We start from the raw sequence: 24,682 nt of genomic DNA on the forward strand, positions 1-24,682 counted from the left end.
AAACAGAAGACAGGTGGTAATGTGTTACCTCCCCTGGGGGGATGGATAAAACAGGACAGGTGGTAATGTGTTACCTCCCCTGGGGGGATGGATAAAACAGAAGACAGGTGGTAATGTGTTACCTCCCCTGGGGGGATAGATAAAACAGAAGACACGTGGTAAAGTGATACCTCCCCTGGGGGGATGGATAAAACAGAAGACAGGTGGTAATGTGTTACCTCCCCTGGGGGGATAGATAAAACAGAAGACAGGTGGTAATGTGTTACCTCCCCTGGGGGGATGGATAAAACAGAAGACAGGTGGTAATGTGATACCTCCCCTGGGGGGATGGATAAAACAGAAGACAGGTGGTAATGTGATACCTCCCCTGGGGGGATAGATAAAACAGGAGACAGGTGGTAATGTGATACCTCCCCTGGGGGGATGGATAAAACAGGACAGGTGGTAATGTGATACCTCCCCTGGGGGGATGGATAAAACAGAAGACAGGTGGTAATGTGATACCTCCCCTGGGGGGATAGATAAAACAGAAGACAGGTGGTAAAGTGATACCTCCCCTGGGGGGATGGATAAAACAGAAGACAGGTGGTAATGTGTTACCTCCCCTGGGGGGATGGATAAAACAGAAGACAGGTGGTAATGTGTTACCTCCCCTGGGGGGATGTATAAAACAGAAGACAGGTGGAAATGTGTTACCTCCCCTGGGGGGATGGATAAAACAGAAGACACGTGGTAATGTGATACCTCCCCTGGGGGGATAGATAAAACAGAAGACAGGTGGTAATGTGATACCTCCCCTGGGGGGATAGATAAAACAGAAGACAGGTGGTAATGTGATACCTCCACTGGGGGGATAGATAAAACAGAAGACACGTGGTAATGTGTTACCTCCCCTGGGGGGATGTATAAAACAGAAGACAGGTGGTAATGTGATACCTCCCCTGGGGGGATAGATAAAACAGAAGACAAGTGGTAATGTGTTACCTCCCCTGAGGGGATGGATAAAACAGAAGACAGGTGGTAATGTGATACCTCCCCTGGGGGGATGGATAAAACAGAAGACAGGTGGTAAAGTGTTACCTCCCCTGGGGGGATGTATAAAACAGAAGACAGGTGGTAATGTGATACCTCCCCTGGGGGGATGGATAAAACAGAAGACAGGTGGTAATGTGTTACCTCCCCTGGGGGGATGGATAAAACAGAAGACACGTGGTAATGTGTTACCTCCCCTGGGGGGATGGATAAAACAGAAGACAGGTGGTAATGTGTTACCTCCCCTGAGGGGATGGATAAAACAGAAGACAGGTGGTAATGTGTTACCTCCCCTGAGGGGATGGATAAAACAGAAGACAGGTGGTAATGTGATACCTCCCCTGGGGGGATGGATAAAACAGAAGACAGGTGGTAATGTGATACCTCCCCTGGGGGGATGGATAAAACAGAAGACAGGTGGTAATGTGTTACCTCCCCTGGGGGGATGTATAAAACAGAAGACAGGTGGTAATGTGTTACCTCCCCTGGGGGGATGGATAAAACAGAAGACAGGTGGAAATGTGTTACCTCCCCTGGGGGGATGGATAAAACAGAAGACAGGTGGTAATGTGATACCTCCCCTGGGGGGATGGATAAAACAGAAGACAGGTGGTAATGTGATACCTCCCCTGGGGGGATAGATAAAACAGAAGACAGGTGGTAATGTGATACCTCCCCTGGGGGGATAGATAAAACAGGACAGGTGGTAATGTGATACCTCCCCTGGGGGGATGGATAAAACAGGACAGGTGGTAATGTGATACCTCCCCTGGGGGGATGGATAAAACAGAAGACAGGTGGTAATGTGTTACCTCCCCTGGGGGGATGGATAAAACAGAAGACAGGTGGAAATGTGTTACCTCCCCTGGGGGGGATGGTAAAACAGGACAGGTGGATTGTGATACCTCCCCTGGGGGGATGTATAAAACAGGACAGATGGAAATGTGTTACCTCCCCTGGGGGGATGGATAAAACAGAAGACTGGTGGTAATGTGATACCTCCCCTGGGGGGATGGATAAAACAGAAGACACGTGGTAATGTGATACCTCCCCTGGGGGGATGGATAAAACAGAAGACAGGTGGTAATGTGATACCTCCCCTGGGGGGATGGATAAAACAGAAGACAGGTGGTAATGTGTTACCTCCCCTGGGGGGATGTATAAAACAGAAGACAGGTGGTAATGTGTTACCTCCCCTGGGGGGATGGATAAAACAGAAGACAGGTGGAAATGTGTTACCTCCCCTGGGGGGATGGATAAAACAGAAGACAGGTGGTAATGTGATACCTCCCCTGGGGGGATGGATAAAACAGAAGACAGGTGGTAATGTGATACCTCCCCTGGGGGGATAGATAAAACAGAAGACAGGTGGTAATGTGATACCTCCCCTGGGGGGATAGATAAAACAGGACAGGTGGTAATGTGATACCTCCCCTGGGGGGATGGATAAAACAGGACAGGTGGTAATGTGATACCTCCCCTGGGGGGATGGATAAAACAGAAGACAGGTGGTAAAGTGTTACCTCCCCTGGGGGGATGGATAAAACAGAAGACAGGTGGAAATGTGTTACCTCCCCTGGGGGGGATGGTAAAACAGGACAGGTGGATTGTGATACCTCCCCTGGGGGGATGTATAAAACAGGACAGATGGAAATGTGTTACCTCCCCTGGGGGGATGGATAAAACAGAAGACTGGTGGTAATGTGATACCTCCCCTGGGGGGATGGATAAAACAGAAGACACGTGGTAATGTGATACCTCCCCTGGGGGGATGGATAAAACAGAAGACAGGTGGTAATGTGATACCTCCCCTGGGGGGATGGATAAAACAGAAGACAGGTGGTAATGTGATACCTCCCCTGGGGGGATAGATAAAACAGGACAGGTGGTAATGTGTTACCTCCCCTGGGGGGATGTATAAAACAGAAGACTGGTGGTAATGTGTTACCTCCCCTGGGGGGATGTATAAAACAGAAGACAGGTGGTAATGTGTTACCTCCCCTGGGGGGATGGATAAAACAGAAGACAGGTGGAAATGTGTTACCTCCCCTGTGGGGGGATGGTAAAACAGGACAGGTTGATTGTGATAGAGCAGAGCAGATCACAAAATTAGAGAAACAAGGGATCTTGTTCCCTCCCTCTCTCTTAAATTCAAAAGGCTTTGTTGGCATGGAAAGTGTAACCACATACATTGCCAAAGCAAACATATTGGAACATATTAAATCAATGATGACAGAAAGGGACTCTCTTTCCCTCTCCCTCCACATCCCTCTCCCTCCACATCCCTCTCACCCCCCTTCTCTCAATTTAAGGGGCTTTATTGGCATGGGAAATATATGTTTACATTGCCACAGCAAGTGGAATAGATAATTAAAAAAATTACAGTAAACATTACACTCAAAAGTTCCAAAAGAATAAAGACATTTCAAATGTCATATTATGTCTATATACAGTGTTGTAATGATGTGCAAATAGTTAAAGTACAAAAGGGAAAATAAATCAACATAAATATTGTTTGAATTTACAATGGTGTTTGTTCTTCATTGGTTGCCCTTTTCACAGGTCACAAATCTTGCTGCTGTGAATGCACACCGTTGTATTTCCCCCATTGTTATGGGAGTTTATCAAAATTGTATTTGTTTTCAAATTCTTTGTGGGTCTGTATAATCTGAGGGAAATATGTGTCTCTAATATGGTCATACATTGGGCAGGAGGTTAGGAAGTGTAGCTCAGTTTCCAACTCTTTTTGTGGGCCATGTGCACATAGCCTGTCTTCTCTTGAGAGCCAGGTCTGCCTTTGGTGACCTCTCTCAATAGCAAGGCTATGCTCATAGTCTGTACATAGTCAAAGATTTCCTTAATTTTGGGTTAGTCACAGTGGTCAGGTATTCTGCCACTGTGTACTCTCTGTTTAGGGCCAAATAGCATTCTAGTTTGCTCAATTTTGTGTAAATTATTTACAATGTGTCAAGTAATTATCTTGATGTTCTCTCATGATTTGGTTGGGTCCAATTGTGTTGTTATCCTGGGGCTCTTTGGGGTCTGTGTTTGTGAACAAAGCCCCAGGACCAGCTTTCTTAGGGGGCTCTTCGCAAGGTTAATTTCTCTGTAGGTGATGGCTTTATTATCGATGGTTTGGGAATCGCTTCCTTTTAGGAGCTTGTAGAATTTAAATGTCTCCTTTCTGGATTTTGATCATTAACGGGTATCGGCCTAATTCTGCTCTGCATGCATTATTTGGTGTTTTACGTTGTACACAGAGGATATTTTGGCAGAATTCTGAATGCAGTCTCAATTTGGTGTTTGCCCCATTTTGTGAATTCTTGGTTGTCCCATTTTGTGATCTTAGCCAGATCCTAAATTGGTATGTCGAATTTTATGTTCCTTTTGATGGCTTCTTGCCTTGTCTCAGATCGTTCACAGCTTTGTGGAAGTTATCTGTGGCGCTGATGTTTAGGCCGAGGTATGTATAGTTTTTTTGTGTGTTCTAGGGCAACAGTGTCTAGATGGAATTTGTATTCCTGGTCCTGGCAACTGGACCTTTTTAAGAACATAATTATTTTTGTCTTACTGAGATTTACTGTCAGGGCCCAGGTCTGACAGAATCTGTGCAGAAGATCTAGGTGCTGCTGTAGGCCCTCCTTGGTTGGGGACAGAAGCACCAGATCATCAGCAAACAGTAGACATTTGACTTCAGATTCTAGTAGGGTGAGGCCAGGTGCTGCAGACTGTTCTAGTGCCCTTGCCAATTCGTGTATATACAGTGGGGAGAACAAGTATTTGATACACTGCCGATTTTGCAGGTTTTCCTACTTACAAAGCATGTAGAGGTCTGTAATTTTTATCATAGGTACACTTCAACTGTGAGAGACGGAATCTAAAACAAAAATCCAGAAAATCACATTGTATGATATTTAAGTAATTCATTTGCATTTTATTGCATGACATAAGTATTTGATACATCAGAAAAGCAGAACTTAATATTTGGTACAGAAACCTTTGTTTGCAATTACAGAGATCATACGTTTCCTGTAATTCTTGACCAGGTTTGCACACACTGCAGCAGGGATTTTGGCCCACTCCTCCATACAGACCTTCTCCAGATCCTTCAGGTTTCGAGGCTGTCGCTGGGCAATATGGACTTTCAGCTCCCTCCAAAGATTTTCTATTGGGTTCAGGTCTGGAGACTGGCTAGGCTACTCCAGGACCTTGAGATGCTTCTTACGGAGCCACTCCTTAGTTGCCCTGGCTGTGTGTTTCGGGTCGTTGTCATACTGGAAGACCCAGCCACGACCCATCTTCAATGCTCTTACTGAGGGAAGGAGGTTGTTGGCCAAGATCTCGCGATACATGGCCCCATCCATCCTCCCCTCAATACGGTGCAGTCGTCCTGTCCCCTTTGCAGAAAAGCATCCCCAAAGAATGATGTTTCCACCTCCATGCTTCACGGTTGGGATGGTGTTCTTGGGGTTGTACTCATTCTTCTTCCTCCAAACACGGCGAGTGGAGTTTAGACCAAAAAGCTCTATTTTTGTCTCATCAGACCACATGACCTTCTCCCATTCCTCCTCTGGATCATCCAGATGGTCATTGGCAAACTTCAGACGGGCCTGGACATGCGTTGGCTTGAGCAGGAGGACCTTGCGTGCGCTGCAGGATTTTAATCCATGGCGGCGTAGTGTGTTACTAATGGTTTTCTTTGAGACTGTGGTCCCAGCTCTCTTCAGGTCATTGACCAGGTCCTGCCGTGTAGTTCTGGGCTAATCCCTCACCTTCCTCATGATCATTGATGCCCCACGAGGTGAGATCTTTCATGGAGCCCCAGACCGAGGCTGATTGACCGTCATCTTGAACTTCTTCCATTTCTAATAATTGCGCCAACAGTTGTTGCCTTCTCACCAAGCTGCTTGCCTATTGTCCTGTAGCCCATCCCAGCCTTGTGCAGGTCTACAATTTTATCCCTGATGTCCTTACACAGCTCTCTGGTCTTGGCCATTGTGGAGAGGTTGGAGTCTATTTGATTGAGTGTGTGGACAGGTGTCTTTTATACAGGTAACGAGTTCAAACAGGTGCAGTTAATACAGGTAATGAGTGGAGAACAGGAGGGCTTCTTAAAGAAAAACTAACAGGTCTGTGAGAGTGTTTCGCTGAGGAAATATACGAGTCTGCTGGCCCCACAGGCCTTTTTGGGTTGGAGGGTTTATATTTTGTCCTATAGTTCTTTCAATGTAATTGGAGAATCCAGTGAGTTATGGTAGTCTTTAATAGTTGATTCTAAGATTTGTATTTGATCATGTACATGTTTTTGCTGTTTGTTCTTTGTTATAGAGCCAAAAAGATTGGAGAAGTTGTTTATCCATACATCTCCGTTTTGGATAGGTAACTCTTTGTGTTGTTGTTTGTTTAGAGTTTTCCTATTCCCCAGAAGTGGTTCGATTCTATGGATTCTTCAATTACATTGAGCTGATTTCTGACGTGCTGTTCCTTCTTTTTCCGTAGTGTATTTCTGTATTGTTTTAGTGATTCACCATAGGCTCAGGTTTTCTAGGTCTCTATGTTTTTGGTTGGATAGGTTCCTCAATTTCTTTAAGTTTTTGGATTCTTCATCAAACCATTTGTCATTGTTGTTAATTTTCTTATGTTGTCTGCTTGAATTGTTTTGATTTGATAGGGAAGCTGAGAGGTCAAATACTGTTTAGGTTTTTGACTGCCAAGTTTACACTTTCACTATTACAGTGAAACCTTTTGTCCAGGAAATTGTCTAGAAGGGATTGAATTTGTTGTTGCCTAAAAGTTTTTGGGTAGATTTCCACACTATTTTCCTTCCTGCTACAGCATTTCTTAATATTATTCAGTTCCTTTGGCTTTGATGCCTCATGATTGAGCATAGCTCTGTTCAAGTAGAGTGTGATTTTGCTGTGATCTGATAGAACGTTCACAGTCAGTCCACTGACACCCCTAAGAGACTCTGGGTTGAGGTCAGTGATAAAGTAGTCTACAGTACTACTGCCAAGAGATGAGCTATAGCTATACCTACCATAGGAGTGTCCTCGAAGTCTACCATTGACTATGCACATACCCAGCACACAACAGAGATGCAAGAGTTGTGACCCGTTTTTGTTGGTTATGTTGCGTAGTTGTGTCTAGGGGGGCATATGGGGGAGGGAATGCTGTTCTGTTTGTCCCCCTGTGTGCTGAGGGTGTCGGGTTCTTGTCCAATTCTGGCATTTAGTTTGCCACAGACTACCACATGTTCCTGAGCCTGTAAATTGTTGATCTACCTCTCTGGGATGGAGAAGCTGTCATCGTTAAAGTATGGGGATTCTATTGGGGGAATATAGGTAGCACACGAGGACATTTCTCTCTGTTGAGATCATTTCCTTATTAATTTCTAGCCAGATGTAAAATGTTCCTGTTTTGACTAGGTCTGCTCTATACCAAATTAGCATACCCCGAGTTTCTTCCCTGTTTCACATCTGGTAGTTTGGTGGATGGGACTACCAGCTCTCTGTAAACTAGAAGGCAACCAGTGGGTCCGTCTCCTTTATACCATGTTTCTTGTTGGATGACAATGTCTGTCTGCTCTTTAGGCCAACGGCAGATGACCTCAGTCCTTGTATATTCCAGAATGAGATAGTAAAAGCTTTGTGTTCCATAGTGTCTAGTGTTGTTTTTGTGTGGTTTAGGCCCGGAACATCAAAGTAGGTGTGAGCAGAGCATGTGGAGCATCTGATAAATACCTCTTAGGTCACAGGATGGTGCTTGGGCAGGGGTAATAGTGGGGGTTGGGCCTGTTGCTCTGCTCACGGCCTGGGCATATGTCCTGCTGTCATGTTGAGGTCCTTGCCGCAGGGGCATGGGGTGGGCAGAAAAGGCATAGGTCTGACATGGTGGGGCCTATATAGGGTGTGGCCAGGGTTTGCTTGGGGTGGTCTTAGCTGGTTGGGGTGTGGCTGGTGATGGTGTGGTCTGGGTGTAGGTCCTCTTGGCATGGATTCTCCAGGTGCAGGTCCTTCGGGAGGGGGTCTTGCCGGTGTGGAAGGGTCTCTCACTGGTCTGGGCAGGGTGTCTGTTGCTCTGTTGCCCCTGTGTGAGGTTCTGGGGCTACAGTTGAGGGTGACATCCTTCAGGGTCCTGGCAAAAGTTGGGATTGTTGCCTTGTAGAGGTGGACCTGGTCGTCAAGGCTGTTCAAGTCCATGGTGGAGTGGTGGGCCAGGTATACTTTAGGTTTTGAGGCACAGTCTCGAGAGCTTGCATTCACCCACTGTATGGTGGCAGGGTCAGTCTTTTCGTGGTAGCAGGGTGGAGATAACAACTTGTGCGTTGGGGAAAGTGGAAGAAGCTTTTTCAATCACTCCCTTGACTACTGTGGCCACCCTTTCCTGCTGGGCCCTCAGGTCATTTGTGCCCGTGTGAATTGTGATGTGGCTGGGGACCCTAGTCTGTCCTCTGACAACAGCTCCAGGACATGCCTAGTGTTTGGGCACCAGAGTTGAGCTACTTTGTGTTAGGGAAAAAGCTTGTCCTCTTCAATGTATTTGCCATTTGAGTCAATGAGGAGCACAATCTTTGGCTTTTGTGTGTCCTCAGTGGATGTGGGGGGGGGGGGGGGGGTTGTCAGTAGGGCTATCGAGGGAGCTGACAGGAGGGATGTTAGGAGGGGGTGGGGTCTGTTGGGTTGGTGGGTCCTGTGTTGTGTGTCCCATTGTGATGTTGAGGTTGTGGTGCGGGTCTGAGGTGGGCTGTTCTCTCTCACTCCCCCTCTCTCTCACTCCCCCTCTCTCTCACTCCCCCTCTCTCTCACTCCCCCTCTCTCGGGAGTGTTGCTGGCTGTCCTCAGAGAAACAGATGACAGAGAGAAAGTGGTTTGACTCCGTAGCTGGGGCGATGTTGGGTTTAGGAGGCGTCACAAATCTTTTTCCACAGCGCTGGGTAAACGCTTGTCTTGGCACAGGGGGTGAGGAGGTTTGTGTGTGTGTCTATATGCGTGTGTGTGTGCTCGTCTGAGCATGTGTGAGTGCAGGGTGGTGTGTGTCCTAGCCCTGGTGCGGCAGATTCGACACATTAGTGCGAGCGCGAACCTGACTGACAGTAATCCATTTAAAGGAGTAACTTGCCCCTGGTTAGGCTGCCATTGTAGCGCCACACATATGTAACGCTGCCAGACAGACCGCCCTTCAAACACCAGCCTGTCAATGATCCAGTCCCTCACAAGGCATTATGCCCCAAATGCGACATGACAGACAGAGGTATTTTTGTGTGCGTCCCGACTCTTTGCTTTTACCAAACGTTTACAATCAGTTTGAAGGGTTGCAGTCTTAACGAAATGTATCACGGAAAAACATCTGGTATTTCACATTAAAATCTGTCTGGCTCAATCCCATCGCCAGGGAGGACTCTCATTATGGCGAATAAGTATGCATGTTCTTACACAGTGTGTGGTGTATTCGTTTTGATCTCGTTGAGCCTTTGACAGGGTAACCAACATGTTATGAACAACATCAACTCCAATGCTACCGACTCCATGTTAAAACAAAGTGAGAAAAATATCTCCAAAGAAGAGCGGTGTCATATGAAAATGAATTGCTCAAAAGCTCACATGGTTTCTCTTAATTCACTCCACTTTGTAGCAACAGAGCATTACCTCTTCAGCCACAGGCTGTGCTATGACAGTCTGTGCTATGACAGTCTGTGCTATGACAGTCTGTGCTATGACAGTCTGTGCTATGACAGTCTGTGCTATGACAGTCTGTGCATGTCTGTGTGGTATGAATCTTTTTCTCCGTCTGACTCCGAGACTCCGACTGACTCTTTCTGACTCCGACTGACTCTTTCTGACTCTGACTGACTCTTTCTGACTCCGAGACTCCGACTGACTCTTTCAGACTCCGACTGACTCTTTCTGACTCCGACTGACTCTTTCTGACTCCGAGACTCCGACTGACTCTTTCTGACTCCGACTGACTCTTTCTGACTCCGACTGACTCTTTCTGACTCCGAGACTCCGTCTGACTCCGAGACTCCGTCTGACTCTTTCTGACTCCGTCTGACTCTTTCTGACTCCGAGACTCCGTCTGACTCTCTCTCTCCTTCTGACTAACTCTTTCTCTTGAGACCTACTGTGTAGTTCTCCACTGTCATTCTGTCATAATATGCTGGAGGGAGTAAAAGAGGAGACTCCTTCAAATCCTGTTTTTCATCAACAGCCTCCTTTATCTCCTGCCCTCTATTTTCTCCTTGACTTTCAACTTAGTTTCTTGTCTCCTCAGCCCACCCGCCTCTTCTTTTGAAGGGATATGGAGCTCCTGACTAAGTGTGTTTGTCACCTTTCTTCTCGACAGACTGCTACATATGTAACAAGTGAGTAGCTGGCAAGCATGCACGCACACTTTGATTCAGAGTGCCGAGATCACCTTCCTACAAATCATGGTGGTAGCTCGACACACAAAAGTTACACTTTGAAGGAGACCCTTCTTAATGTCATGGACCTTTGAAATACATGCATGTTAATGAGCATAATCGCCTATTGAATGGAAATGCACACTGTGTTGTCAAGCCAGAACACTGCGGTGACCAAGGCCTAGGAATCTCAAAGAAACGTCAAAGGCATAGAAATTGAGAATCATATTTAATCATTGTTATTGTTATATGCAGTAGTACTACATATTATGTCACTTAATTGACAGTTGATAATGCTCTTCAATATACAATATCAGAATTTCTCAAATGAAATGACAAATAATTCCAAATTAATCATATATCGCTCCAATTTACAGCCTTTGGTTTTCTTAATTTTCCTGGTGAGACATTGTGCTGGGATTATAAGGAGTTATACAAACCAGCGAACATTTTAGCCGGCAAATCCCCTCTTTAATCTTTTAGCGAATCCTTGCCAGTCAACAAAAGACAGCCTCAATGCGCTAATTAGCGAATCCTGTGATTTCATTAAGACCCGTTAACTGTAATTAAGATGGCAACGACGGGCCCATGTGACACAGTCGTCGAAGGGTCATCAGGGAGAGAAAGAAAGTGTACCTGGTTTGGATTGGAGGATTGGAGCAGGGCTGACAGTTTTCTTCACATTTTTGGTGTTAATCTTAACTTACAATAGTGGGTTTTTCTTTTAATTGTTAAATTAAAAGGATCATGTTTGACGGAGAGTGAATTCCAGTGTCCTACTTTTTATGGATACCTTGCGGGTGTTTGGCTCAGTCTACCTTATGTAAATAATAACAATATGCCACTTAGAATACGCTTTTATACAAAGCAACTTCCAGTACTCAGGGCATTCCTTTATAGAATGTGATCGGCAGGTGAAAAAGGCTAATATCACTACCGTCCATCTATGTAACTTAGGCTCTATTCATGTGAGGTGGAGAGAGAGGCCTCTCTGTGTTTCTCTCAGTGTCTTTTGTCACTTTGCTCAAACGGCCATTAAAGTGGCTTCAGACAGGAGTGAACAGTAAATACTTCATGATGGGCCACCAGGTGCTAAAGCACATGCTCATTTATTTATACCGGCTGGTTTCTTCATACTAAAATACTTTTATCCTTCCTTTTGATAACAGAGACAGGTTGTCCTGTGTGTGTGTGTGTGTGTGTGTGTGTGTGTGTGTGTGTGTGTGTGTGTGTGTGTGTGTGTGTGTGTGTGTGTGTGTGTGTGTGTGTGTGTGTGTGTGTGAGTGAGCCCATAGAGAAACTGGTTATCTCCTCAGTCTGAAACATGTAATCACTCTAGCTGCTGGCCAGCCCCTGTGTGTGTGTGTCCGTCGTCTCTGTGTGGGTCTATGAATGATTAAAAGTGCACAGAACTTGTGATAATGTTGTCTTAATGCAGTGCAAGGACTTCATGACTAAAGAGCAAACTACAGTAAGGACAGTAGTAGGATATCCTGTCTATGTGTGAAGGACAACCTCAGCCCAACCGGCTAGCATATCTGCAGTCTTCACACACATGCAGTCCGCGTACACATTTTCTCTCACACACACACACACACACACTTAGTGCCAGACAAATGACAGCCGTAGGTTTCGTGGAGAACTCGTCGGCAGCACTAGCAGTAGTGGCCAATGAAGGAAGGATAACATAGCTGGGGTGTGGGAACCTGCCAGCACTGTTATTGATTTCTCTCTCAACCAAGAGAAAAATAAAGGCCCAAACCACCGTTTAGGCTCCCAGGCAAGCGTATTGCATATTTCTGTTTATTTTCAGAGGTGTGCAAATCATAGGAGAGACACCCTTGACCACAATCTTTGCTTCCAGAAGAAGGAAGAATCGAGAAGTAGAGAGAAAGAGGAGGAGATTGAGACTGCTCATCTTTGGAGTCTGAGAGAACAGCTTTATTCTTAACTTTAAAAGGCAAAAATAGTGCTGCTTGATCAGATCAAATGCCCACATTAATACATGCTGACAATGTTAAAAAACAAAATATGTTGTTGTGGATAATATCACCAGCCTCCCAAGCCAATTACAATCAATTAGAACGGAGGGCCGTCAGAGGGAGACGGCTGTGGTGGTTGGTGGCCGTTTGTGAGGGCCGTTTGCGCGGTGAAAGAAATTGTGGGAGCGAGAGGAGGAGAGGACGACAGTGGCTGGAGTGAGGGCAGGGTGTTTATTACTGTGTGTGACGTGAGTGTGTGTGTAGGGCTATTTGATGTGTGAATGGTTCTACCTGACAGGGGCTCCTCTGCTCTGGGCAGGCTTCAGCAGGACAGTAACCGTGCTGTCTGTCTGGTTCAGGGGAGTCTCCTGGTCATAGCCTGGCATCAACGGAGCTGGGGTGGGAACACATGAGCACAGGAGATGGTGACTTGACTGACAAATAAAGACAGACGGAGACCTGGAGACAGACAGAGACAGGAGACAGAGACAGGAGACAGAAGACAGAGACAGACAGGAGACAGAGACAGACAGAGAACAGCAAGTACACACAAACGCAGACAAACGCTACACCCAGGAACAATGAACACAGCTATATATTACTGAGGATCTCCTGGAAGATTTAGGGCTCTACAGTAAGTTGTCCAGGATTATTGGTTACTTGGTCCTGGTCATTGCTTCTCCTACCTGAGATCTTGGTGGTGAACTGGGTGATGACGGGGGGGCCGAAGCCCTTGACGGTGCTGGCCCGGATGGTGAAGGAGTATGTGGAGCCGGGGTAGAGACCCACAAACATGTGGGACGTCTCGTTGCTGAACTTAAACACCTTGCCGCTCTGGTTGCTCAGGTCAAACTCCGTGTCGAAGGAGCTCAAGGCCTTGTAGGAGATCTGTGGATTGACACACAACCTAGATTAGATGATTGGATATGACAAGTTTATATCAAAGTTTCAAATCTAGCGTCAGGCTTGCTATGGTCATAGCTATGGTTCGTTTTGGTGTATGGTAAGGATAATGGCGTACATCTATAAAACTACAATGTACTACAATACTGAAAGAGTTAGCACACAAAGTTAGAGTTTGCATCCAGAGCCCTTGATAGTGAAACTAGGCCTGAACTTTCCATAGAAGCTTCATTCAAGTCTGTCACAACGTTGAAAAGGGAGGAACTTGTGGGCAAAACTGTAGACAGATAACGCTCCGCTCCAATGTCATTTCCGTGATGGATTGAATGAGCGAGAGTTTGGGCAGGGGGGGAACACTTGTTTTATTCTAAACCCCCCACCCCATCGAGCAGGAGATTGGAGGCCCCGGGAATTTCTTTCTGAAAGAGAGTGCAGCGGAGCGGAGAATACACCCCTCCTCATCCCTCCCCTCATTCTTATAACTTTATCAGCTCTCCCTCTCTCTCAGTAAGCTTCATTTAAATAAATCATTCGGTCTCCCATAATGGAAAGCTCCATTATTATTCCGTTCTGATTCCCAATTAAGAAGCACAATGGGGAGTGTTGGAGTGCGGTGGCGGCCATTTGTATCCATCAGGTGTGAAATGCTGCTGCTCAGGGCTCTGGTGGGACATTAGTCTTCATCAGGCAGGGCGGGAGGGAGGCAGGGAGAGAGGAACGCATCTGGATCATTTCAAAAGGCTAGATAGCTAGCGTTGAGCAGTATTATCACACACAAGGCTGATTGGTGGGGTGAGGGATTTTCAGTTGGGAAAGGAGGATTCGATAGGGTTCAGTTAGGAGCAGGGGAAGTCGCCATGGTGACTGTGGTCATGTTTTGGTCAGTGACACACAAGGCAACACTGAATGGTATGATGACCCCTTCACTTTGGCAACCTTGAAGAATGCAATGAACAGACATAGAAACAATTTCCTAGGGAACAACTCCTACGTAGTACTACATACAGAGCTATTGAAGTACTTAATGACTTATGACAATTAATCAACACACAAAAGTTTTCTTGTATCACCAGTCATAGTAGAATAGCCCTGAATTCGTCTCAACGCAAAGGGCCAGCTGTACATCTTCAAGGCAAAGCCCCAAAGAACGAGCCCATACTACAACTGCCAAACTGAGACAAAGCACAGTAAAGATGTGCCAACCCTGAACAAAATGCTGTTTTGGAGTGAAAGACGCATGGCTCACAGTCAAATACTGAAGAGCATATGAGACAAGCTGAATGTCAGCCAATGATAATGGGGTTGACTTTATCAGAGTCTAATGAGGCAGAAAAAAAACCTTTTGATTTGTCCAACTTGATCACAATAGCAGCTCAGAATTACAGGGGGTGGAGGTGACAGAATATAATTTCATTATGTGCATACCTGACAGCTTAATTGGAGAATTTCAGCATAAATTGGGTTCTGGTACAATGGCTCTTTTGAACTCACTAAAAAGCCTCTAACATCGCATTGTGTAGAGAGTGGAAGTGCATGTCAAACGCAAGGCAAACGCTGCGATGGGAGAAACATGTAGTACTACAGTAGCCTATTCACATGAACAGTGCTTTACAATGATGTTTTATGTACAAATGTGGATTATAGGAGACCACACAGCTATAAGACTCAAACCGGTATTAAGTTGTGAAAGTTATTTTAAGGTTGTGAAGGTGCTTTTGAGGTTGTGTAAATGTTGAAGAGGGCCAGATGTTTCCGTCTTGACGCCACAGTGTTGTTGAAGGGTATTTTAAAGGCTGCAATCTTTATAAATACTGGATGATGTCAGACAGATTAAGTGCAGCATGTTTACCCTGTCTAAGGTATGCCCCACGCTCCTGTCAAATTAAAGTCCTATGACAACCAGGCTCAAGTACTGTATGCCTCCAGTTTCTATTCCAGCAGTTTGAGGATTAACTTTTTTAACTGCCTATTTTAACAGTGTTCGCTACAATAATACATGTTTGGTCCCTTCAATCTTTGAAGATCACACTGTATATTCTCTGACTCACGATTGATTTACGAGAACATATCACAAGAGGAAGAGCTACTTCAATAATTTTCAATAAAAGAGGTATCTACAGTCGTGGCCAAAAGTTTTGAGAATGACACAAATATTAATTTTCACAAAGTCTGCTGCCTCAGTTTGTATGATGGCAATTTGCATATTCTCCAGAATGTTATGAAGAGTGATCAGATGAATTGCAATTAATTGCAAAGTCCCTCTTTGCCATGCGAATGAACTGAATCCCCAAAAAACATTTCCACTACATTTCAGCCCTGCCACAAAAGGACCAGCTGACATCATGGCAGTGATTCTCTCGTTAACACAGTGTGTTGACGAGGACAAGGCTGGAGATCACTCTGTCATGCTGATTGAGTTCGAATAACAGACTGGAAGCTTCAAAAGGAGGGTGGTGCTTGGAATCATTGTTCTTCCTCTGTCATCCATGGTTACCTGCAAGGAAACACGTGCCGCCATCATTGCTTTGCACAAAACGGGCTTCACAGGCAAGGATATTGCTGCCAGTAAGATTGCACCTAAATCAACCATTTACCGGATCATCAAGAACTTCAAGGAGAGCGATTCAATTGTTGTGAAGAAGGCTTCAGAGCGCCCAAGAAAGTCCAGCAAGCGCCAGGACCATCTCCTAAAGTTGATTCAGCTGCGGGATCGGGGCACCACCAGTACAGAGCTTGCTCAGGAATGGCAGCAGGCAGGTGTGAGTGCATCTGCACGCACAGTGAGGCGAAGACTTTTGGAGGATGGCCTGGTGTCAAGAAGGGCAGCAAAGAAGCCACTTCTCTCCAGGAAAAACATCAGGGACAGACTGATATTCTGCACAAGGTACAGGGATTGGACTGCTGAGGACTGGGGAAAAGTCGTTTTCTCTGATGAATCCCCTTTCTGATTGTTTGGGGCATCCGGAAAAAAGCTTGTCCGGAGAAGACATGGTGAGCGCTACCATCAGTCCTGTGTCATGCCAACAGTAAAGCATCCTGAGACCATTCATGTGTGGGGTTGCTTCTCAGCCAAAGGAGTGGGCTCACTCACAATTTTGCCTAAGAACACAGCCATGAATAAAAAATGGTACCAACACATCCTCCGAGAGCAACTTCTCCCAACCATCCAGGATCAACACTGCAAATATTGACTCTTTGCATCAACTTCATGTAATTGTCAATAAATGCCTTTGACACTTATGGAATGCTAGTAATTATACTTCAGTATTCCATAGTAATATCTGACAAAAATATCTAAAGACATTGAAGCAGCAGACTTTGTGAAAATTAATATTTGTGTCATTCTCAAAACTTTTGGCTACGACTGTAGTTCTACCGCTGACGTTGTACTGTTGAGGGCATCAATCAACATGTGCATACTCACAAACTCAGGGAAACAATTATACTTTTGACTTATCCCCAAAACTTGGGATACGGGGGTCTGATTGAACAAGGCCCCAAGTTGTAACTTTAATTTCCTCCCTGGTTGTTGGGGAAACTCGTTTAATTCCTTGTCAGTTGTATTAGGAGCTCCACTCTGGGGCACAGGGCTGGGCTGGTGTTGGGTGTGCTGTCGGAGGGGGTTCAGTGGGTAATAGATTGTGTTAACAAGCCTCAGTGCATGCAGGCCTTAAGGTTATTAGGTTGGATTTATTAGATAATTAAGGGCCCGGAGTGAATGAAAGATGGAAGCCGCCCAGCTCCTGCCAGGCACAAGATGGATGTGTGTTAGAGAGAGAGAGCGGGAAACCGAGAAAGACAGAGGGCGAGAGAGACCGAGAGAAAAAGACAGAGAGAGAGACAGAAAGACAGATACAGAGAGACACAGAGACAGAGGGACAGAGAGAGAGAGAAAGAGACAGAAAAGAGAGAGCAGAAACCTACCAGAAAACAATTAGCCAACAACAAATTCCATCCCTCTTAGACAACTTCCTGGACAAAATGTTTCACTGCAAAAGTGAAGGGTTAAACTTGGCAGAAGAAAGCCTAAATAGTACATTTGACCTCTCAGCTTCCCCATCAAATCTAAACATTTCAACCAGACAACCTTAGAAAATTAACAACAATGACAAATGGTTTGATGAAGAGTGTAAAAACCTGAGAAAGGAATTTAGGAACCGATCCAACCAAAAACAAGAGACAAACCTGAGCCTACAACTTCATTATAAAGCCCCACAGTGGTGGTGGTATAATACCCATAAAACCTAGCGGTCAAACAGGGAAAAGGTTCCAATTGTTTTCCCACCATTCATTTATAACATAGGGAATTTTGGAAACACTTAAAATAAGGGCTGTGCTTCGTGTAGGCTTACCTTGCATTACGTTTTGATAACCATGTAAATCTCTCTCGGACAAGCTGACTTTTATCTATATATTTGACTCTATTTACTCTCAGATTCGAAAATGCTAATTAGCATCAAAGTAGACATCAAGAAAATCTACAAATCCCTGCAAGCTTCTGCACGTCATCTCTAGCTGACACCTTTGCTAACAGGTATTGTCTTTTTATAACTTGCACAATACAGTTCACAGAATTGTCCATTTAAATATATTTTGCCAATTTATTTATTACATTATTTAGCTAACATTAGATAGTTAATCCAGAGATTCTTACTTTTGCCTCGATTCGGCAGTCTCATCCAGATCATCATGGCATTTGTAGTTCTTTATAATAGCCACATTAGCAGCTTATTTGCATTTAATTTGGGGGGGGTAAATGCAGGCGAATATATTGATAAACGTCACCCGCTTATCAATGCGTCACACAAGGGTAAGCCTACACGAAACACAGTCCTTATTTGAAGTGTTTCTTCAAATAAGGAAGAAAAACAAATGGTGGGGAAAAAATTGTAACCATTCCCTTGTTTGACGCTAGGTTTTATGGGTATTATGACTCATACTGTGGTACTCTATGTTGAAACACTAAAACAGTGCAAAAATACACAAGGAACAGCACGTCAGAAATCAGCTCAATGTAATTGAAGAATCTATTGAATCGAACCACTTCTGGGAAAATTGGAACACACTAAAAACAACAAGAAGAGCTATCTATCCAAAATGGAGATGGATAAACCACTTCTCCAATATTTTTGGCCCTATAACAAAGAACAAACATGAGTCAACAGCACCCTTGGGGAAATCCTCTGCATTATCATTAATAGCAGACTCCTACATTTCCTCAGTAAAAACAATGTCCTGAGCAAATGTCAAGCAACACAATTAGACCCAACCAAATCATGAGAAAACAAAAAGATAATTACTTGGCACATTGAGGAAAAAAAAGAAAGAAAAGCAGAGCAAACTAGAATGCTATTTGGCCCTAAATAGAGAGAGTGCACCGTAGCAGAATATCTGACCACAGTGACTGACCCAAATTTAAGAAAATCCTTGACTATGTTCAGAGTCAGTGAGCATTGTCTTGCTATTGAAAGAGGCTGCCCACAAAATGAGGTGGAAACCGAGCTGCACTTCCTAACCTGCCAAATGTATGGCAATAATAGACACATATTTCCCTGAGATTACACAGACCACAAAGAAATTGAAAACAAACCCAATCTTGATAAACTCCCATATATATTAGGTGAAATACCACAGTGTGCCACCACAGCAGCATGATGTGTGACCTGTTGCCACAAGAAAAGGGCAAACAGTGGGGTATAACCACCATTAATGTAATTAGATCTTTATTTTCCCTTTCATAGTTTTATTTGCACATTGTTGCAACACTGTACATTGCCATAATATAACATTTGAAATCTCTCTATTCTTTTAAAACGTTTGTGTGTGTAATGTTTACTGTTAACTTCCCTTTTGCTTTTTGTCTATTCCACTTGCTTTGGCAATGAAAACACGTTTCCCATGCTAATAAAGCCTATTTGAATTGAATTGAGAGCGAGAAACAAAAAGAGAGTCAGAGAGAGAGGGGGGGAGGAAGAGAGAGAGAGGGGGAGGAAGAGAGAGAGAAGCTGGGCCTGGGTGGGCGAATGGGCTCGGGAGTTTCTCAGATCTTACCTCATACTGCTTAATGATACCGTAGGTCTGGACAGGCTCGCGCCATCGCAGGGCGATCTTCTCCTCGTACGTGCTCCCCTGGATGGACTCGAGTGGCACAGCGCCAGGCACTATGGAGGAGAGGAACGAGGGGGAAATAAATTCAAAGCAAATTAAATATCGACCATTTTCGATATTGAGCCACTTCAACATCCTAACACCATCATAAATCGACATCGTGATTCCCATAGATTGGGCGGTTGGCGGCGAACTTTCTCCAGACCAAGCTTGAATGATTTGGTGAAAAGGATCAACTGAGGTCTCATGGGGGCGCAGGGCGGTCATGGTTCTGCCGTTGTCTCTTTCAACTACTTCAATAAAGGCACATTAGATGGAACCTCCTAAAAGCTGTTGTGAGAGCACAGCATGGTTTGTTTTATTTTATTGACTTTACAGCTTGGCTGTAGGTACACTACAGTAAACTGATACAGAGACTTTACAGCTTGGCTGTAGGTACACTACAGTAAACTGATACAGAGACTTTACAGCATGGCTGTAGGTACACTACAGTAAACTGATACAGAGACTTTACAGCATGGCTGTAGGTACACTGCAGTAAACTGATACAGAGACTTTACAGCATGGCTGTAGGTACACTACAGTAAACTGATACAGAGACTTTACAGCATGGCTGTAGGTACACTACAGTAAACTGATACAGAGACTTTACAGCTTGGCTGTAGGTACACTACAGTAAACTGATACAGAGACTTTACAGCATGGCTGTAGGTACACTACAGTAAACTGATACAGAGACTTTACAGCTTGGCTGTAGGTACACTACAGTAAACTGATACAGAGACTTTACAGCATGGCTGTAGGTACACTACAGTAAACTGATACAGAGACTTTACAGCATGGCTGTAGGTACACTACAGTAAACTGATACAGAGACTTTACAGCTTGGCTGTAGGTACACTACAGTAAACTATTACAGAGACTTTACAGCTTGGCTGTAGGTACACTACAGTAAACTGATACAGAGACTTTACAGCATGGCTGTAGGTACACTACAGTAAACTGATACAGAGACTTTACAGCTTGGCTGTAGGTACACTACAGTAAACTGATACAGAGACTTTACAGCATGGCTGTAGGTACACTACAGTAAACTGATACAGAGACTTTACAGCTTGGCTGTAGGTACACTACAGTAAACTATTAGAGACTTTATAGCTTGGCTGTAGGTACACTACAGTAAACTGATACAGAGACTTTACAGCATGGCTGTAGGTACACTACAGTAAACTGATACAGAGACTTTACAGCATGGCTGTAGGTACACTACAGTAAACTGATACAGAGACTTTACAGCTTGGCTGTAGGTACACTACAGTAAACTGATACAGAGACTTTACAGCTTGGCTGTAGGTACACTACAGTAAACTGATACAGAGACTTTACAGCATGGCTGTAGGTACACTACAGTAAACTGATACAGAGACTTTACAGCTTGGCTGTAGGTACACTACAGTAAACTGATACAGAGACTTTACAGCATGGCTGTAGGTACACTACAGTAAACTGATACAGAGACTTTACAGCTTGGCTGTAGGTACACTACAGTAAACTGATACAGAGACTTTACAGCATGGCTGTAGGTACACTACAGTAAACTGATACAGAGACTTTACAGCTTGGCTGTAGGTACACTACAGTAAACTGATACAGAGACTTTACAGCTTGGCTGTAGGTACACTACAGTAAACTGATACAGAGGCTTTACATCATGGCTGTAGGTACACTACAGTAAACTGATACAGAGCTCTGGGTCCTCACATTGTATATTGAATCGGAAGCAAAACAAACTGCATTAGGGTCAAGGACAGCTAGAAAATGTACGGACTAACTGGCAAAAAAATGAAATGAAAGGAAAGCAAACCATTACATTTCCTTACTCATAACAGGGTCAAAGGTTTCTAGTTTCTACATTTCTTTTTGAAAAGCAGTGCAACTTAAAGGCACCTCCTATACTCATTTGGAAAAGTTAAACTTGTTATCATGCAGATAATTCCATTAGAGGTCCTTTGAACGTTTGATATCAATTTGAATAACCTCCAAAGGGCTATTGAGGAGCAGAGTGAGAATGTAATCTTCAAATGGCCTTGAGCGCCAAAGCAGGAAAAAAACTAATAAAGCATCACAGAAGTAGATGTAGGTGTACGTATCAAAAGAAGGTAATGTAAGTGCTTTCAAATAACTATCTTTCCCTTATTGAAACACAAGCCCTCATGCTTTTGTGCTCTCTTGGACCCCAATGATGACCTTGAAAGGCTGAATGTTGGAAGTGTTGGCAGGGCAGAGTTGGGATCAACTCTATTTCAATTCTTAGAAGCTTTCTCTATTTTTCCCTTCCCGCTCTCTCCCCCCCTATCTCTTCTTCCATTCTCTCTCTCCCCCATCCCTCTCCACCATCCTCTCTCGAGCGCGCGCTCTCTCTCTCTCTCCCCCCACCCACCCGCTCACTCTCCCCACCCCTCACCCGCTCGCTCCCCCCCACCCCCACGCTCTCCCAACACCCCCACCCGCTCGCTCCCCCCACCCCCACGCTCTCCCCACCCACCCACCCACTCTCTTTTTCCCCCCGCCCTGTCTCCCTCTTTCGGATGCACCCACCATCCTCATCGGTCAGCACGCCCACGTTCGTGCTCTGCTTGATGCCCTCTGGGTTCCTCAGCACCAGCTTGACACTGACGTTGGTGTAGGGCGACAGGTTCCGGATGGTGTGCTGCGGAGCCACACTCAGCGTGTCGTAGCACACCTCCTCCCGGGTCTCCTCCTTGCCGCCGGCCCGGTAGCGGTACTGAACAGTCAGGTTGTAGCTGTGGCAGCGGGTCACGTTGTAGCCGAAGGGCTCCCAGCGCACTGTGATCTGCTTGGACTTGATGTCCACCACCTCCAGTCTTCGGGGACCGTGCATGGGGTCTTTAGAGAAGGGGACAGGAAGGGAAAAGTTAGTCAATCATAAAGATAACATCAACACTAATTTATCGCAGCCTGTGTCAAACATGGAGATTATTTCACATATTTAAAACATTTTCACCATTATTTTAATATAGCTTTTTGTTATCTAAAGGCTAGGAATGTTGGCAAGTATCAAAAACAACATCCCAATCCTCTTAGCTACCCATCCTTTACCTGCTGTGGCACTGTGTAACCCCCTAGTCTCCCCGCTCTGACTGGGAATGGTAATGGTCCCACCACTGATCCTTGGGGTACCCCCACTCTGACAGGGAATAGGACATGTTCCCAACACTTCTGTCCAGACAGCCACCCCAGGCCCTCTAGAACCCATCAGGTCTAATAAGAGAGCCATGGTTCCTGCTCTATCTGATCTCTACTCTCTCCCATGTTAAGTGAAGGCAGCCACACACAGCACTGTAATAGGATACATTTCCATCCTGGGTTCAATTGGCAGTCCATCTCTGTGGAATTTAGCTCTCTAACACTTAAGAGTTACATGAGCCATGCTGCTCTCGGACCACGGGAGCCACCAGATAGGCAATTTGGCAAGCCCGGGTGGACTCTGATAAGGAGACCAAGTTCCAATTGAAGCTGGATGGAAACCATGAGTGGGCAAAACCCATTCAATTGTACTTGTATAATCCTCTCCATGTTCACCGACTCTGTGAGAAAGATTAGGTCAGAGACAAAACCTGTGAGGTTTAATGCCATGGCAACAAAGACAGAAAAGGAGATGCCCAGTGGTTTAACATTGTCCACTTCTCTTTCTGCTGACATTGAGAGGACATCTTGAAAAAACATGCTCATGGACAGGACTCTATTTTGTCCTGGGTTTATATGAATGTCCAAGTATCTAAGTACAGAGTACATTTTTTAAATTTGTATTTCTATTCGGAGCACGAGGGAGCCGAGATTAAAATAAGGGGGCTGGGAGCACCTTTTAATCAGCAGTCTTGTAATAAAGCTCTCGGGGAAGGCGTTTTACAGGCAGAAATCAGATTCTGACAAGCCAGTCACTCGCACTCCTTAGATTTATGGCATTAATCACTAAAATCCGAACATTCCGCACTTCCAGAAAGGTCTCTGTGAAGTCTTTAACTTCTTTTAACTTCAGCTGAATGGAGAAGTGCAGCCAACTACATGCATCACAGAGATGATCAGACAAAAGAGATGGATGAAAGGATATCTAACAGCACTCTTACTCTATTTTTACACTTCCTTTTGCAGTTTTGCGCAACATCCCAAAGGAGTAAGACCTTTCTGATTACGACAGACTAATCCACTAATCTCCTATTGTCTGTTATATAGATTTTGATCAATCAAATATTGTCCAAGGCTTAGATTCCATCATAGTAATCCCACATTTGGCTGGATATTTTCATCTAACTTCAATCATGTGCCGTTTCTACTAAACAAAAGTAGGATATAGGGAGGATGAGGAGTATTTTCCAAGAATACAGACATAAGCTAGCAGATAACCTCTCTATTCAATTTCCTAAACACAGGATCAGAGCGCTGTGTTGTGGAAATGTGTGAAGGTGATATACCGTGACAGGAAAGCAAGGTCACACTCACTGTTATGGGGAGAAAGACGACTATGGCTGACCTCCCACCTAGAGCCACTCCAACTGAGGAATGTCAAGAGAAGAAGGGGAGAAACGCTATACCACAGGAGGACACGTGTGCAAGTCAGAATCAAACCCTGCGTTCATCTGTCGTGTTGTTCAACATTAGCTTGTAGGCCAAAGCATGCTCCTTACAACGCAATACTAAGTGTAAGATTAAAGCACAAAACAATGCTTTATTGAAATACCTCTTAATATCACTGAGTACGCTGCAAGGCTCGAACCTTTGTTCTACGAAATCAAAGACGTAGATTGCAAGAGGACAGGGATGTCTTTGTATTCGAGAGCAGCATTGTGGGAGAAAAAAGGAGAAGGGGGGCGAAAATTGCCACACAAAAGACACATCCTCTCTTCTTTCCTCAACTGTTGATGTGATTGAGAGAGCTTGAGAGCTTCTGTGGGCTGAACTAAAAGCTTCTTTGGCTCACGGCTGCATCTATCACAACAAACTCCCCGTGCTGAAAAAAAATGGGGGACAGTTGCGGTGCAGGTGTGGGACTTGAAAATGCCAACAGTGTATTTTCTGTTCCCTCTAGTCTTTGATGCATATCCAAAGGGCCTGTGAGTGGTCTCGGAAGAGCAGGCTAGCATGTCTCTGGTGATGACAGTCGGGTTACATTGGTCTGTGGCTCTTTGGTTTAGGTACTGTTGAGTAGCCTGCCTGATAATGCAAGGACAGAGATGGA

At 44.9% G+C, this 24,682-nt stretch overlaps 1 protein-coding gene across 10 annotated transcripts in view; it reads right to left on the bottom strand.

Annotated features, from left to right (window-relative positions):
* The window catches only part of LOC139531751 (receptor-type tyrosine-protein phosphatase mu-like), a 307,488-nt gene that overhangs the window by 118,513 nt on the left and 164,293 nt on the right, over positions 1-24,682 (bottom strand). For all 10 annotated transcript variants that reach the window (XM_071328521.1, XM_071328518.1, XM_071328517.1 and 7 more), the window contains exons 8-11: positions 22,024-22,332; positions 19,369-19,478; positions 13,101-13,302; positions 12,706-12,808 (exon numbers count right to left, since the gene is read on the bottom strand). In XM_071328521.1, coding sequence (XP_071184622.1) covers positions 12,706-12,808; positions 13,101-13,302; positions 19,369-19,478; positions 22,024-22,332 — 724 coding nt within the window. The remainder of the gene's footprint in view (positions 1-12,705; positions 12,809-13,100; positions 13,303-19,368; positions 19,479-22,023; positions 22,333-24,682) is intronic.

Source organism: Salvelinus alpinus, chromosome 10 (assembly GCF_045679555.1).
Source record: "Salvelinus alpinus chromosome 10, SLU_Salpinus.1, whole genome shotgun sequence".
Lineage (NCBI taxonomy): Eukaryota > Metazoa > Chordata > Actinopteri > Salmoniformes > Salmonidae > Salvelinus > Salvelinus alpinus.